The following is a 16,910-nucleotide window of genomic DNA, read 5'->3' as shown; positions in this document are numbered from 1 at the left end:
CTTGGGACCCGATACAATAAGTTTACTGTACTATAGGTTGTTGACTCGCTACAGGTAGTGAAAGGTAGAGATGTGTTGAGGTAACAACGTTCCTATTTAGAATAGAGTAGGGTAGTATGGGGAAACACACACATATGTACCATATATTTTGAAAGTAAATATACATTACACAATGACTACTTCAAAAGAATGTGAAAAGCATTTATTCTCCTGTCTTTTATAAGCATTTGTGTTTAATTATACACAGTGTTAATGGTGGAAATAACATGTAGCAATTTTAATTTCTTCATTTATCCTATAGGTCGTCTTTAGGAAGTGCAGTTACAGTACCGAACTGCAATGTACTACAAGATACATTCTCAGTTTCTCAAACGTAAATCTTTTTCGGATTCTCAGTGTCTCAAACGTAAATCTTTTTCGGTTATCTGCCAAACACAGTTTGTAGTGTGAAAAGCTGCGCTCTACATCGCATGACGTGATAGGAGCAAAACGAAAAAACCTAACATCATTGCTCTAAGAGACAGTTTTTTATTCTCTGGTGACTCTATGTTTACTAATTTGCTGTTTATGTTACACAATGTTCCATATCCGTTATTTTTGTATAAAATTGATTTCCACTTCCGTTTTACACGTTCAGAAACCGGTGTACTTGGTGTCTCATTAATTCTCTGTGTCATTTCCTCAACTAATTTGAGGGTTTCCGGCATCTCTTGCCCTGATTTCTCTAACCGTGTAATAGTTTCAGACACAGTTTGAAAATAGGTTTGTATGAAAACCAAATTATTCGTCAGAATCTTCAAATCCAGAGCGTTTTTCTTTGCTTATTTGTTGGCATTCATTCTACACTGTACACTTTACCACTATACTCAGTACGCCGTTATGCAGATTTTCCACTAAACTGCTCTATTGGGTCCGAAGTCTCGAAGTCTGGTGATAAGGGATAGAAAGAAGTGCTTGATTCTGATTCCGTACTGTTGTAAGAAACTAAAAACGTGCTGCTAGTAAGTAGGACCAGAGGTATGCAAGAGTTTAAAGAGCAGTGTTAGTGAACACATGATTCTTCGTTCCTTCAGGCGAACCCATGATAGAAGCTCGAGGCCAAGATTTAGAAAATTATAGGTTGACAAATCGAACTGAAACCCTGACCGAGTTACTACGTGAGCGCTGGCTGTCTTGGGGTGGAGCAAGTGAGAAAGCACGGGGGGGGGGGGAAGAGAGCACTGTGCACTGTACTTGCAGGTCCACTCACAGTTTGTCAAACCTGCTAACAAAAGCATTAAAAGGTTGACTAGTTGCCTGCAATGCTAGCATAATGGAACCTTTGTAGCCGTCAGTCGAGGCAAAAATGAAGAATCCGTTATTGTGGTAATACTGGAGAGTGGTTCTTCTATTGGTCGCGATGCCCACACACACCCTCTCAGATATTCACGTGGTGATTGGTGACTGAATGACGAGGAGCGAGGGAGAGAGAAGAAAGAAAGAGAGAGATTTCAGAAGTTGGCGTGTTTTACGGGGTTTCACTTGAAGTTGTCAAACTATAGATATTCACTTTTAGTACTCTTAGGTCGCTTTTCGGACACTGACTACAATACATTAATACAGAAATTTCAGACTTCATTTTCGTAAATATGAAGCGCGACACAAAATTACATACCATATAATAGAGCTTAAAGAGTCTCATATTTTTGTTTCCAAAAGCTCTTACTATCCTACCCGACTATGCGCTGTTCAGTCACATGTATTTTTTAATGTTTGTTATTGTGTTATGCTTTTTTAATTAGTTTGTTTTACGACGCTTTATCAACTGCGATGGTTATCTAGCGTCTGAGTGAAATGAAGGTGATAATGCCAGCGAAAGGAGTCCGGGGTCCAGCGCCGAAAGTTACCCAACATTTGCTCTTAATGGGATGGACTTATGCTATGTGATACTGAAACCTCGTGATATGTTCTTTCATATATTACCAATACCGTTCTAATGCACAGCTATTTTTACACTCTGCATGCAGTTTTACCATGAACGTTCTAGTTAATTCAGCATTGAAAATATATTGAACAGATCAATATGGACCATAATATTACCTGAAAATGAATTAATGATCTTTTACAGCTGAGAAATTCTACTCTTCTCTCTGTCGTAAGTACAAAACGTCTCACTGAATAATGTTGATGTTTGGTCACTTAATGTTTCACCTTTTGCATATAAACTTATTAAAAAATTATATTTTTAGATCTTCATAATAGTACATTATGGAACGAGCCTATAATGATAGTAATTAAGACGCGAGGATGTTTATGAAGCGAGCGCAAGCGAGTTTAATAATTTTCATATGAGCGTCTTAATTACCATTATAGGCAAGTTTCATACGACTTTTCATGCTCGACCATATTTCTAACTTGAAATTATTCGTAAGTATTCATGTTATTGTTATGTGAGTGCAATAGCCTACCTCATGAATTGTGAGATGTACACAGACGCGAAAGTATTCATTTTTTCCGGGAAACGAATATCGACGACCTTGATAATAGTAAGATAATCATTAGTCTTGATATAACCTTGAAATTGAATTCGACTTTGAAAAACGAGATGACAAATTGAATTTATTTGAATATTATTTACAATTAACGCTAATTATTATAGTAACAGAACATAACCTTCAGCGACAGTATTGGATTTCCAGCCTCCGTGACCTTTCGATAGTTGTCTTTCGATTGCATATCCGAAAATAATCGAAAACCTGAACTTTAATGAATAGGTGTACTTTAATGACATGCATTAAAGGACTGCTACCATATGTATAATTATTACATTTCGGCATGGTCGAGCATAAAATAAATTATAATCCTACACAAAATACACATTATTCGTAAAGCAATAATAGACTAAGTAACATTTGAGTACTGATTACGTACCTATCTAACGTTTTCCTTCAACAAGAAACAATATTTATTCTACATTACGGACAGAATTTGCCAGTAGATGTGGTAGAATATGTTCTATTTGTGTGAAATTGAAACTTTCAAATCCTTGGTCCTTCTAGGACGAATTAAACTTTTTCGTTGTATAGCTCCAAAGCCAAACATCCATTACATTAATATCTGATAAAAGCAGATGAATCGCGGAAATGTCTGTTATGTTAAGGTGTTAAAGGTGTTAATTGAAGGTAAATGATCAAAGGTGTTAATTGAAGGTAGCATTTCTGTGATATAAATATGGTAAAGTACACCATCTCGTAATTAGCACTTAAGGGGAGAGGATGGTATTTTTGATGAAAAATGACTAAATTTAAAAAAAAAAATCTTTAAAATACCCTGTGATATGTGTGGATCGCCATTTTTAAACTTCCTGCGTTATGGATTTTTAAATCACTCGCCCACTTTTATTGTTGTTTCCGGTAAATTAAATTAAAAAAAAATTTTTTTTTCTTTGAAATACCCTTTGATATGTGTGGAATGCATTGCATAATATTTTGTGGGTATTTGTGCTCTTATCGGATGTTGAGACGTCATTTTTAAACTTCCTGCGCTATGGATTTTTAAATCACACGCCCGCTTTTATCGGTTTCCACTAACTTCATTGTTTTTGCTACATTGCCAGACAAAATGAATATAATTTCTGAACTATTAAAGATACATGCATGAAATTTAGAACACACATTCTTTAGACTATTAGGAAACTTTTCTGTGTAACAGAATTTTGTTAATTGATGTCATTTTAAAAATACGTCCGTTTGTTTGCAAGAAAGGAAATCAGAAAATTGTTACTAAACTTTAATTGTTTATTTTACAAACGTAGGGACTAATATAAAAATTCTGTTACAGACAGTTTGTAGAACATACTTTTGCAAATACATTGCAAAACCTGTTTGAATCTATCTTTAAAGACGGTTTAGATATATCGGTTTTAGTACAATCCTGCATTGGGTATATTTTTTTTTCAAATTTGGGCCCCCAAAATAATTTTTTTTTCAAAATAGTTTTATTTGGTTTAGTTGCCACAGCTATGAGCTCTCTACATACAAAAAATTAATAATTTACACCAAATAGGAAAAAAGTTAAAAAAAATACCATCCTCTCCCCTTAATAAAAACATATGATAGCGCAGAGTGAAAATAATTTTAAACAGTATAGAAATTGAAGAGTGCTCGCAAGTGGTAGTGGTGGTTATAGTAGGCCTAGTATTGGTAGTATTAACAGTAGCAGTGGGGTAGTGGTGACAGTGGTGGTGGTGGTGGTGGTGGTGGTGGTGGTGGTGGTGTTAGTAGTAATGTATTGTATTTATTTTGATGAACTTGAATGTGTTTAAAAAGATTGTTGAAAATCTGAAATGAAAATATAAATATTCTTGAAACTGAACTAATTTAAATCTTCTACAATATTCAAGATAAAACCTTTTTTACACTCATTATTAAGGTTGGGATAAAGTAACTATATCAGGATAAGCTGTATGGATGTATAAGATAGGGCCTTGACTCGCTTCAGATTAAGTAAACACTATCCCCTTCCACTAGCTAAAACTCTACCTGCTGAAAAAGAGCGCTCCCCACCCCTAGCTAAAACATCAGTGAATGGACAGTACAGCGGATATGAACTAAACGACATTTCATACAAGTTGAGAGGATGCGAAGGCATTTCTTTCCCCTTCTACTTGCCCTGAGTCCGTCAGTAACAGACCGGTAGCTGTTACCTCTTATACCTGCACCCCCCAAGCTGTACACACTAGCAAATAAAATATTAAATAAAGTACATAAGTGAATATAAAATACAGTGTCACAGATGTTTGACAATTACATGTTAGAGTATATTTTTGTGTCCTTCTTACAGTATTTTCAACTAATAATATTAATTACGGTACATTTAGGAATGTTAGTTTGTATTATGAAGTCAGGGGAAGCGACACAGTGCAGATTGTCGGTGTAGAGTAGCAACTAGCAACTAGCGGTGGAGAAAACATTTATCTTCTGTTGTCAGCAGCTTTTTAATGTGCCAGTTAATATAAACAGAAATAAAATTCAATATAAACGCTTAGTACGGACTTTAGAAATATAGAGTACCGATAAACACTTTCAGAAATAAAATTTGTCACTACGTAGATAGTTAATTAGTCGAACTTTTGTAAGATAAACAGTAGCATCTTCCCTTCACTGATGGTAGGGAGTGTGAGTAGAGGGGAAAGCCTGTCAACCAAACTGAAATAGGGTTTAAATATGCGTCGCTACTACTGTCGGATGGGGGACATGTGGCAACTAGTTAATGCTTGTAAACAAAACGCACGGACCAAGATTGTCTATCCTGATACAGCTACTTTATCCCAACCTTACTTATTATTGGTTATTAATGGTTATTAGAGGAGAAAAATTCGATCCGACGCCGGGGATCGAACAGTGCATAATACTGTGGAATCCCGGCCATTAAGTCACTCAACTGAGTGCGCTCCTTGTATAATGGCAGTTGACTAAATATATGTCAACATATATGTCGAACTTGGAGTCAGACCACAAAGGAAAAAAACACTAGAGGAGTGGAATTTGATCCGGTGCTGTGTACTGAACTTCGGCGTAGCTCAATGGTTAGAGCACTTGGTACGTAGAATCAAGGACCCGGGTTCGATCCCCGGCGCCGGAACGAATTTCTCTCCTCTAATATCCATTGTTACCATAACTGATATATTCTGTAGGACCAAAAATTAATCTTTACGTAGATACTCTCTTATTATGATCGTGCCTCAAAATGAGAACTGATATGATGCAGCAATGTAATCAAGTTAATATGTTATAATTATTAAAGCTCATAATTACATCATAAATAAAACAAATCCATTCATTCTGCTTCACATGTTCTTTTCTAGATGCTCTACAGAGTGGAAGGAGTAAGTAATATATATCTACTAACATTATTATTATTATTATTATTATTATTATTATTATTATTATTATTATTATTATTATTATTCAATCACTTATGCCTATTGTTTGCAAAATTTTCCCTATATAATCTATCTCATACGAGTCGCCTACTTATTTTTGCAACTTCCTAATTTTCCTTTCTGATGAACTTCTGCGTTTTTTTTTTATTCTCCATTCTCGGCTAATATTACCTTCAAGTTACCAAAATACTTTCATCAACACTTTTCTTTCAAATACTTTCAATTTAAGTTCTTCACGTTTTGTTAAAGTCTAAAGTTTAATTATTTGCTTTAAATAGTAGTTTATACAAAATGTACTCAAGTGAATTTATGACGCTGAACGTGAGAAAATGTTAGTACCTACCGTAACGAAAGAGGACAATATTCTAAATATTCTGATACCACTGTATTAAGATAAATTTAAAAATGAAAGCAAAAGTTTTACTATAGGCTATGTTCAAAATACTGTAAAGAAAGAATGACCTAAAAATTAGCTGCCAATGCAAATTTTAACACACAAAGTGTTTATAATGAAGAATAACGAAATGTATTTTGTTGTATTGGTACAAAATTATCTCTAGCGAAAGTCAAACTTTATGCTACAATAGAAATAGATTTATGTAACTTGTACGTAAGTCACAATTTAAACAGATCAGTGTATGCTAATCTTTTCTTCATCACTTGTAAGGAACGACACACACCGTCTGTCCATATAAATCTCGCATACTACTGTAGCCAGAAGATAGAATATTCATATATTTCTACAGGTGTACTGGATGAGAAAAAATAAGTGGAAGTAAGGGACCAAGGCGAACAGTATTTGTATTCCAATATCTTGACAAAATGTCGCTCTAAACCAGGCTTAAACTATTTTTGGAAGCTCTTCTAACTGTATGCTATAGAGCGATCCAAAAGTCGAACACATTAAATTCACAGTGTCTATATTGAGTAGTGCAGTTGGAAAGTGCTATCGGCTACCGCTAGATAGCATCATGGGTATTAACAGCAACAAACCTAGACGTCATTGTGATGTGTATGTATACACTGACGCTTGCAGTAGTCCTTTGTTTATTGCTCGGCAAACATGACGTTTTCCCAAGAGCAACGAGTTTTTATTGTTAAACATCATTTTTCCAGTCGTTCTCATGCACGTGTTGTAGACGAATTTCGTAAGAATTATCCGGATGTGGCAGTGCTTAACAATTCGACCATAACGAGATTAATCGCCTGTTTTAGGGAATGTGGATCAGCGCTTCTTGATAATGATGAACGGGATCGTTGGTTCCAGTAGGACAGTGCCACATGTCACACATCTAATGAACCATGTAGTTTTTTCGCGAGTTTTCTGGTGAGCGTATCATTTCTCAAGGATTACGGCCCCCACGTTCCCCCGATTTGACTTCCCCAGATTTTTTCCTGTGAGGTTATCTTAAAGGAAGGGTATACAAAAACAGGCCGCACACTCTGGGGGAACTAAAGAAGAACATAACAATGGAGATTAACAACATCAGTGTACGCGTGCTCAAAAAAGTGGCCGCAAACATAGTAAAAAGAGTTCGTACATGCATTACTGAACGGGGCTGCCATTTTCAGCATATGTTGTGAAAAATGATGTAACTGATGTAAGTAAACGTAATAAATTCATCTTTATAAATATATGTGAACGTATTATTAAAATGTGCGCGACTTTTGGATCGCTCTGTATAAGTGGCAGTCTGTTGTCAGACATCCTGTCTAGCTGTTCTTTCCATTTTTGTCTATATTGTTCAATCTGTTTTATTGTAATATTGTCCTGATTTAGTTTATTCTTATTGTGTCATTTGTTATATGGTCTTTTCTTGTTACACCTAGTACCAGGCATACAAATCTCATTTGGGCGTCCTCGATCCTTCTCTCTTCCGCTTTTGTCAGGATCCAAGTTTCTCTGCTGTAAATACATCGATGTGGGTTTGCTAATTATATTGTTGATTCGTAGTTGTACTTCTTTCCTCATGGATTTTCCAAAATTTCTTCTTATCATTCCATTTATCCTATTATAATTTTTGAGTGGTGTGTCAATTTCTTCTCTCCTTGCACAATTCACCCAAATTCCAAGACATTTAAAACTTCTCTTCTGTTAGATTATCTGATTCTTTAGCACTATTTTCACAATTCTCATTTAATTCCAGATGCATATTTTTATGTCATATTGTTCCGCTACATCGTTCAAAAATTGAAAAGAACTTTGAAGATCATCTTCAGTGTCAGTGCATATATTTTTTCTGGTGACTCAATTTCAATAAGAAGTTTCATATCCTCCAAGAAATTGAAGAAAATACAAAAGCTGTATTCTAAATTAGCTTTGGTAATTAGCAATAACTTCTATGTGTTAACCCACACTTGTATTTTCTCCAGCTCATAATTATTTTGTTCATTCTGGTAAAAACTCTTTCTATAGGAGCATTGGTTCCAGGCAGGGATAAGCCAAATTCAACAATTTAGAAAGGTTTCCGAATGACATATTTTTGAAAGGCGAATGCTGGAACAGCTCTACCCATCTCATACGGACTTCTTTATCCTCTCTATTCCATTAAATGACTTTGCACTAGCAAATTGCTTCATGCAAATAAATTAACTGAACATGGCCTTGAAATCGCCAACAATCAAAACATATTTCAACATCATTCCATTTTGGGACATTGTTCAGCAAGATTCTATTTTGAATTTTCCAAAAAAAAAAAAAAAATGGACTAACAGGCATTCCAATAAGAATTATCGGGACATCGGGACATCGAGACGGAATGTCTAAAAACGGGACTCTCCCGCTCAAAACGGGACGTCTGGTCACATTATATATAGAAACGATACTTAGCGAAATACATCTGGAAAAGGTGTAGTCAAGTCGCTAAGGATAATCTTAACAGAATGTGTTATATTATTAATATGTAATTCTGTTCTAGTACTAGAAGGCGAACAACCAATAGTCAGCATCAAACCGAGTGTCATTCCTAACCCTCAAATCGGATTACAGCACAGAAGAGGTAAGAAGATTGTAATAAAAATAAATAAATGAAACTACGTAAAACAATTATATAAGAATAGTAAATTTATAGGGCCTATTTGTTTTCACTCTGTGTCAATTCCGAGAACGAACATTGATCTTATTTAAGTGGATAGAAGGTGAAGGAAATTACGCAGTCTATGTCTGTTCAAAAAATCAAGAAAATAAACCAGTAACACCTTTAATAACATGGCAAAGAAACGTAATTGTTGCGAAGCTCGTAAAACGCATGAGAAAATATAGGCTATCATCACAGCCTAACAGTCACGAAGCTTGTGTGATATTTAATGCACATTTCATCATTCATACTAAATTTAATAATGTTTACCTATATGAACTGAGTGCCAGGAAATTTACGTTTAAAGTTTCTCTAGTTTTGCTACACGATTTATTTTTCTCCATGCACTTTTTGAAAATGTGTTTACATTCTATGTAACCATAGCAAAACAATGTGACGTATTAAACTGCCCTTATTTTAGCTGATTCACTGCGTGCCTTTACTGGAGAATGACACAGCTATGGTCGGGGGGCGGGGATTCACCAACCATAGCCTATAACTTTAACGTGGTGATATCTATCTGCTTTCCCTCATTCCCTCTCTCTTGTCACTTACACAATAAGAGCTGATGTCTGAAGGATAACTTGACCGTGTATTACTTTTTTTTTTTTTTTTTCAAATTTTGTTAAATATTTCATAAAATAAAGGTTTTATGAAAGACTTTTTCCAGACAAAAGGTCCTTATACTTTTTTTTGCATGAAATCAGAATCTGATGAAAAAAGTTTGGGTTCTCATAAAAAAAACTAATTTTATCTCGAAATGTATTTGATAACCTCTATTAAACAATTAATGTAATTGTTTTTCCCCTACACACGAAGGAACGTTTATTGAAATATTTATTGTATTTTCAAAAAAGCATTGTTTTCTAGATAAACAGGTGAAAAGTTGAAAAAACGCCCTTTTACATTCCCGTTATAATTATATTATTCTATTGACTGTTCCATGTTTAAACAAATATATCTCTTACACGAAACAGTGAGAAGTTATATGTACGAAGATTGTATTAACACATGCGTGGATCAAGGAAAGAATGTAGTACAGATAATATTTCTCAAGCTATTAATCCATATTCATGGTGAACATATCTGTTAACATAGTTGCTAGATGGCATGATGGTAAGAGAACTGGCCGATAGATGGCAGCAGTCCAATGTAGCAATAATAATGTACAGCTCCATACAGACAGTTGATAGTCGTGAAATTGCTAGCAGATACAACAGATGGGTCCCCCTCTCCCAATATAATAATAGTGGCCAAGAGTACCTAGGAAAATACGGATGTTACTGTATATTACACTATGGTGCAAAAATCTCTCATAAATTTCGTCCACAGACTTTTATACTTTTATCAGATATTTAAGTTCTAATAAGTCTTGCTGTCGTACCTTGTAATTTTTGTCCAATTGTGAGTTCATTTTCTTATAAAATTTTAGAAATTTAGAGCCTGCATTTTCTGATAATATATGTGGTCGTTCACGTACATATACCCTTAATGAACAATAAAAATCATCAATCAATATTAGTAAAACAATGCGTAGTATCACAGCATAATCTGGATGAAATAACAACAAAGTCTGCTTTCGTTTCAGGCCTGTACCGTTTCGGTTAGCTTTCTGGATCACAACGCTAAAAGAAGGTATGTTTAATAGCAGTGATTATTCAAATCCAAAGTCGGTCTGTAGGAAATACAATAGGACTGATTACTTGATAGTTAAGACACTCTAAAAGTGAGTCTCACTAAGAGACTTCATTTCTCAATGTATAGTATATGTTAGTCACTTTGCTTATATAATCTGGAATCACTAATAAAAATGTTGTAAACATTCATTACGCAATAGTTAAGTAAGGATACTTCTAATACACAACTAGTTAGGTAATGATACTGCTATTATACAGGGACATCACTTTATTTTTACCAATATTTTTAACATTAACCTGGCTATACTCGGAAACACTGTTGCCCCCTTCCATTACAGGAGTTTGATGTTACTAGTGCAATATGTAAACAAATCATTTTACTAGTTACAGGAGGAGAGAAAAGTAGTGTATCCATTTATGTTGTAGGGAAATACGATATTACGATTTTCAGTTTGATCATCACTTTTACGGAATTTATCAAAATACAGTAGAGTAGTAACATTTTTTTTTCAAAAACTCAACTTTTCAGGCGGCTATGTTCGTTACGTAATGTCTACTTTATTTAGCATATTAATTATTGATGTTAACATACAATATAGAGGGTGCATTTAAATTGAGGGGCTCATATGTAAAGGGCTGTAAGTGCACTTAAGTTACTTTTGAGAAAATGGGGTTTAAATATTTAAGCTTTCGTAAAATCGGTGAAATTTTTATTTAAATTTTAATGTGTGATGCGATTAAAATATCCCTTTGCCACTAAAATTTTAGATACTTTTGCTTACACTAGATGCACTTAACTCATGTTATTACAAATGTCACTAGCATTCCTTTGCTTCTAGCCACCTCGATTCAAAAAAAGCTAATCCGAATTTTTAAACAAGTTGCTGAAAATGGTTTCCGTTCATTACAATGCAGGCTTCAATTCAGTACGCATATTATTAAAAACATTTTGAAGCATATTCTGTGAAATTGAATTTATCGTTTCTTGAATATAATTTTTTAGTACGATATTATTAACATAGGTTCTTTCTTCTATAGAAAACGCAATCATATTTATGAAACACACTATACACTGCAGTGTTTACTTCACTGCTTGAAGACTTCGAATGCAACAGCGGCCGTAAGTTTGTGTGTTTGACGGGAGCAAGGACATTAGTGAAGGGTTGGGAGTGAGGTACATTCAGAAATGCAGGTACAATAAAAATGCAAGTAAAAATAAAATGATGTCCCTGTATAACTGGTTGCGTAATGTGAACCACACATTAAATTAAATGGAATGGATTTTATTTATTATAAACATTAATTCTAAACATTTCTACATTTTTCTTGGAACACCAATCTTCAAATTTTTTATATTCCTCTTCATATCTTACGCGGGATTTCGATGGTGCTAAACATTCAATTGCAGAATTTTCAATATTCTCAATATCTAAATCCTGTTTGAACTCATTTTAACAATGTTTATTTATGTAGTACTGCTGTTTCTTTGTTATAAGCAAACACCTATCGTGTTCAACAAATGAATCGCAATGGTTATAAAAAAGTAAGTTACTTAAGAAATTGAGAAAAATAATTAATTAATGGAACTTACAACTCTGACACTATTGCAGTGTAGCTAGTTACCTATCATACAGGACGAAGCTCGTAATCCCCGAGCAAAACAGGAAACATTGCAACTCCCTCCCCATCCACTTCCAATTCTCCTCGGTCTTCGGCTACGTTACGCGATTGATTTTTTCGCCAGCATTATTACAAAGGCCTAGGCTTAAATAAAATTATGAGAAATGTAAATACGTTTTTGATTAGGATTTGAATTCATTTAAATGCCTGGATGTATCAAATTATGTTAATTGTTTCAGATACAAAGGACGAGAGGTTGACGAACATCATCTCTCAAAACTGAGGCAGCTGTTCTAATTGAATTACATTACTTCCCAAGTGAATTATGTTCTATTTCAATGTTATTGGTAAATCCTATATGTAAAATACAGAAACAAGAAAAATAAATATCTCAGCATTGATATTTTATGAGTATTTATTCCATGAATGTTCAAGTTCATTTGACAAATGTCTGTAAGTCCTCCACAAAAAAGAAGCGTTAGAAAAATATATACTGAATTATTAAAGGTCTTGTCACCAATTACGAATAGCTATTGAAGAGTCGATATAATTACCATCAATAGAAGAACCCAGAAAGCGATGGTCTTAGACCCTACGATTTGTTTTGAACGAGATACGAATCAAGCACTGCAGATAAATGATGACAAGCGAGTTAAATATGCACCTTGTCTTCAATACCTCAGTGAAAAATACGAAATTTCGCCTTACAACTGGGATGTTGCAGGCTTACTATTTGGAGCGAGGGGTTGTTTACCAAAATTTACATGTAATATCCTTAAATCCTTTAAAATTCCCTTTTATGAGGTTCAGAAGATTGTAATGGAAATTCTGAAGGCCTCTCTTCAAATTTTACACTATCATCTATGTTAACACGTAAATTTTTGTTTTAATGTACAAACCGAATCAGTATTTTGCTCGTTTCATTTCCCTTTATCTTTTATATTTTGTTAATTCCAGATCCCAGTGGTAAACCTTACTTGAGGACGGATGATATTTAATTTGAAAAAAAAAATAAATCAAATGAATGTAGCAATATGCCCTAACTTAATAAATTATATTTCTCGGATATCAAACTGTCGTAAAAATCACACTATCCAGTAGCACGTACAGTACATGCAGGATTCAAATCGAAATTGTCATGTAAATGGGGACTCAATCCGGATAGAGTCTCAAGGTCAATACAGTAAAATCTGGAATCGTATCGTATTGAATTCGAATTGGGCCACATGTATTATTATTGTTGAATATTCAGGTACATAGAAACCCTATTTCACCATGAAATATATTAGCGATGTAGTTTGATACACAGTTAGGTAATTATGTAGATAGGAACGATCAAAGCGCTGAGATATGCGACAAGGGTAATGTTTTAATTTAGGGGTTATACAGGGTGTAAACTATATAAAATGTCAAAAATTACTAGTGATAGAGCATAAATTACTGAGCAAAAAAGTGTAATAAAATTTTTCTGAAACTTTTCTGGTTTCCCTAAAAAAGTGTTGTCTGTGAGTCTAATGTTTTTGTAAATGATAGTAGACAGTGTCACTATTTACTTCTGACCGCCACTTACATTTCAACTGTGGTGATATCCTTGTTTACAAAGCAGGGTACTCTGTTGTCTATTTTGGTGGTGTTAGCGTGTGTTGAACGGAAAGTCATTGGCAATGATGTTCACATTTACTCAAACTATAAATATTAGACTACTATCAATCCTAAAAACATGATATTTTAGGAATTGAAAACAAAATTATAAGAAAAACAAAATTTCACTACACATCATGTTTAGTAGGCCGAGATGTAGTCTGTATAATGTTGGCAATTTATATCCTTCACACACTATGTAAGTAATTAGCCTAATAACTTGTCACATACCTCGGCCGCTTGACTGTTCCTATCTACATAATTATCCATAGTTAGAAACATGCGTATATACAGTACGCATAAATGTATCTAGCATAAATTGTACACTATGAGATTAATTTATGCAACATTAATTCTAAAAAAGACTTATTAATACTACCCGCAGAGATGAGCCTACTTCTTTTTAGTAGGTTATTTTACGACGCTTTATCAACATCTTAGGTTATTTAGCGTCTGAAAGAGATGAAGGTGATAATGCTGGTGAAATGAGTCCGGGGTCCAGCACCGAAATTACCCAGCATTTGCTCATATTGGGTTGAGGAAAAACCCCGGAGAAAACCTCAACCACGTAACTTGTCCCAACCGGGAATCGAACCCGGGCCACCTCGTTTCGCGAACATACGTGCTAGCCGTTACTCCACAGGTGTGGACTGAGCCTACGTATACAATAAATATCTGCAATTGTACAAAACTCAATCTTAAAAAAATAAACTCTTTATAGTAACAGTCTTTGCAAAATAATTTTGACAGAGGACAGACAAAAAAAAAATATTGCATTCTGAGAGGTATGATATCAATGCAAATCTTCTGCATGCAAACACTTCGCAGTTACACAGTTTGTAATATTTCTTCGCATACACACAAAAGTTCTTTCTCTGTTACGATTTAAAACCCCTGGAAAATAACTTCCATACTTCCCATATCCCGATAAAAGCTGTCACATGTAAACCAGATCGTACTGAGAACTACAGTGCACACAATCGGCGTTTGCTCTGTCAAAATTCACTTCCATAAATAATCGACGCTGTACTACTCATTTTACTGAATATCAAGAGTGTTTGTATAATTTTGGACCTTAATGCCTTGCACTTTCATTCCGAATGAGTACTTTTCTAAGAATGTACACGTTAACGTCAAATTTTTAAATGTAGCATCGTGATGGAAACATAAACATAACTGCAAAGGTACAGTAGAACCTCGATAATCCGAACCCCAACAATCCGAACGCACTAGCGAATGTACGTAAACGTATATTGTGTTTTTTATTCAGATAGAATAATTTCATATATTTGTTAATTCGAACGAATTGATAATTGGAACTACCGCCGGTCCGAATTAGTTCGGATTATAGAGGCTCAACTGTACTTGGTAACCATGGAAACATAACGACGTCATTTCTTGATATTCTGTTGTATGGGCCTACTGTATTTCAGCGCTATATGATTGTGTGTTGTTTTAAAATCACGTAACCATAAACATAAATGTTCGGAGTTTGCAGACTACCATGTCGTTGTCTATCGGTAATGTGAATGTCAATGATTTTGTAAATCATTGTAGATGGCCCTGTTAAATAACCTGATTGCGAATTTGTGCGTTTATGTTTAATATTAATTGTGAATGAGATTATTTGGAAACATGGATCGCGTCCTGTAAATGTAAACATTACTATCGATCATGTGAGAATAAACCATACCGATTTTACTGAAAAGTTCCATTCGATATTGTTTACATCGAGCTTCCTTGGTGGATTGAATACTACATATAAAAGGGAATCCTATTCAGTGCAGCAATTGTACTTCCAATGTAAACATAAATACATATTAAACAGTGATAACTTGGTTTTCATACGATGCATATCACATTTAAAAATTAAATATAAGTAATTAAAAGAAAACTATGTTCAACATATTAACGAATAGGCAAATTGTCCTAGATAATGGATTAATAAATCTTACTGCTGTTACTTCGACACACTCAAATTATGGCTTATTACATTTAGTTCACGTAGAGTTAGAAATTGAAAACACTCCAATCAATCAATTTTAACCGAGCTTCATTATTAGATATGAAAAATTAAATGTACAAAAGGAAATGCAACTCTGCAACTTACCCCATTCCATCCGGCAATCGTCACTTCCTCAGCGCAGCACTCCGCCGACTAACTGCGGTTTGTCTCCCTTCTTCCAATCAACCCAGCAGACAGCGTATGACCGAGTAGAATTGCTTCAAACGCCTCGTTTAAAATTAGCCTATGATTTCACAATAATAATTGTTACCTTCATAAAGTCTAAGGCCCCTTGGCCATTTCCGTCTTCACAGGAGTTATAAAGAACCAAAATTTTTAATTTATGAAGAACGAGAATCCCTTATCGTGTGGTTAACATGACGGAAAACTAAAGCGTGAGACAGGCAGTGATGAAGTTAGAGGGGAAATCGTCCTACACCTGAGAATAGAGAAGTAACGTCCCACAGACGAAACGACATGTTGTAGGATACGTCGTACTCGGAGTTCGACATAAATTCATTTAGACATGTCGTTCGCTGTTTTTCCCACAAACATAAATAGCTGTAGTTCGACAGGTAGTATGATTTTACTGATAACTAGAAATGGTAGATTTACCAAACTACTTGAAACAAATTAAGAACTTATAAGTGGCAGAATGAAGCTGTGTTGGAAAGAGTGGGTGAAGAAAGAATGATGCTGAAACTGATCAGAAAGAGAAAATGGAATTGGTTGGAGCACTGGCTGAGAGGAAATTGCCTACTGAAGGATGCACTAGAAGGATTGGTGAACGGGAGAAGAGTTCGGGGTAGAAGATATCAGATGATAGACGACATTAAGATATATGGATCATATGAGGAAACAAAGAGGAATGCAGAAAATAGGAAAGATTGGAGGAAGCTGGGTTTGCAGTGAAAGATCTGCTTTGAGAAGGACACTAAGTGAAATGAAAATGTGGCAGAGTCTTTAGATAAATTCTATTTAAAAAAACACGAAAATGTCTCATGTAA

General features: G+C 34.6%; 1 protein-coding gene across 1 annotated transcript in view; it reads left to right on the top strand.

Annotated features, from left to right (window-relative positions):
• The window catches only part of LOC138712178 (uncharacterized), a 79,758-nt gene extending 67,098 nt beyond the window's left edge, over window positions 1-12,660 (top strand). The window contains exons 22-26 of the mRNA XM_069843673.1: window positions 2,108-2,134; window positions 5,846-5,866; window positions 8,842-8,922; window positions 10,589-10,635; window positions 12,497-12,660. Coding sequence (XP_069699774.1) covers window positions 2,108-2,134; window positions 5,846-5,866; window positions 8,842-8,922; window positions 10,589-10,608 — 149 coding nt within the window. The 3' untranslated portion in view covers window positions 10,609-10,635; window positions 12,497-12,660. The remainder of the gene's footprint in view (window positions 1-2,107; window positions 2,135-5,845; window positions 5,867-8,841; window positions 8,923-10,588; window positions 10,636-12,496) is intronic.
• The last annotated feature ends 4,250 nt before the right edge of the window (window positions 12,661-16,910 follow it).

This window comes from Periplaneta americana, chromosome 13 (assembly GCF_040183065.1).
Source record: "Periplaneta americana isolate PAMFEO1 chromosome 13, P.americana_PAMFEO1_priV1, whole genome shotgun sequence".
NCBI lineage: Eukaryota > Metazoa > Arthropoda > Insecta > Blattodea > Blattidae > Periplaneta > Periplaneta americana.
This window is presented reverse-complemented; position numbering and strand designations above follow the sequence as displayed.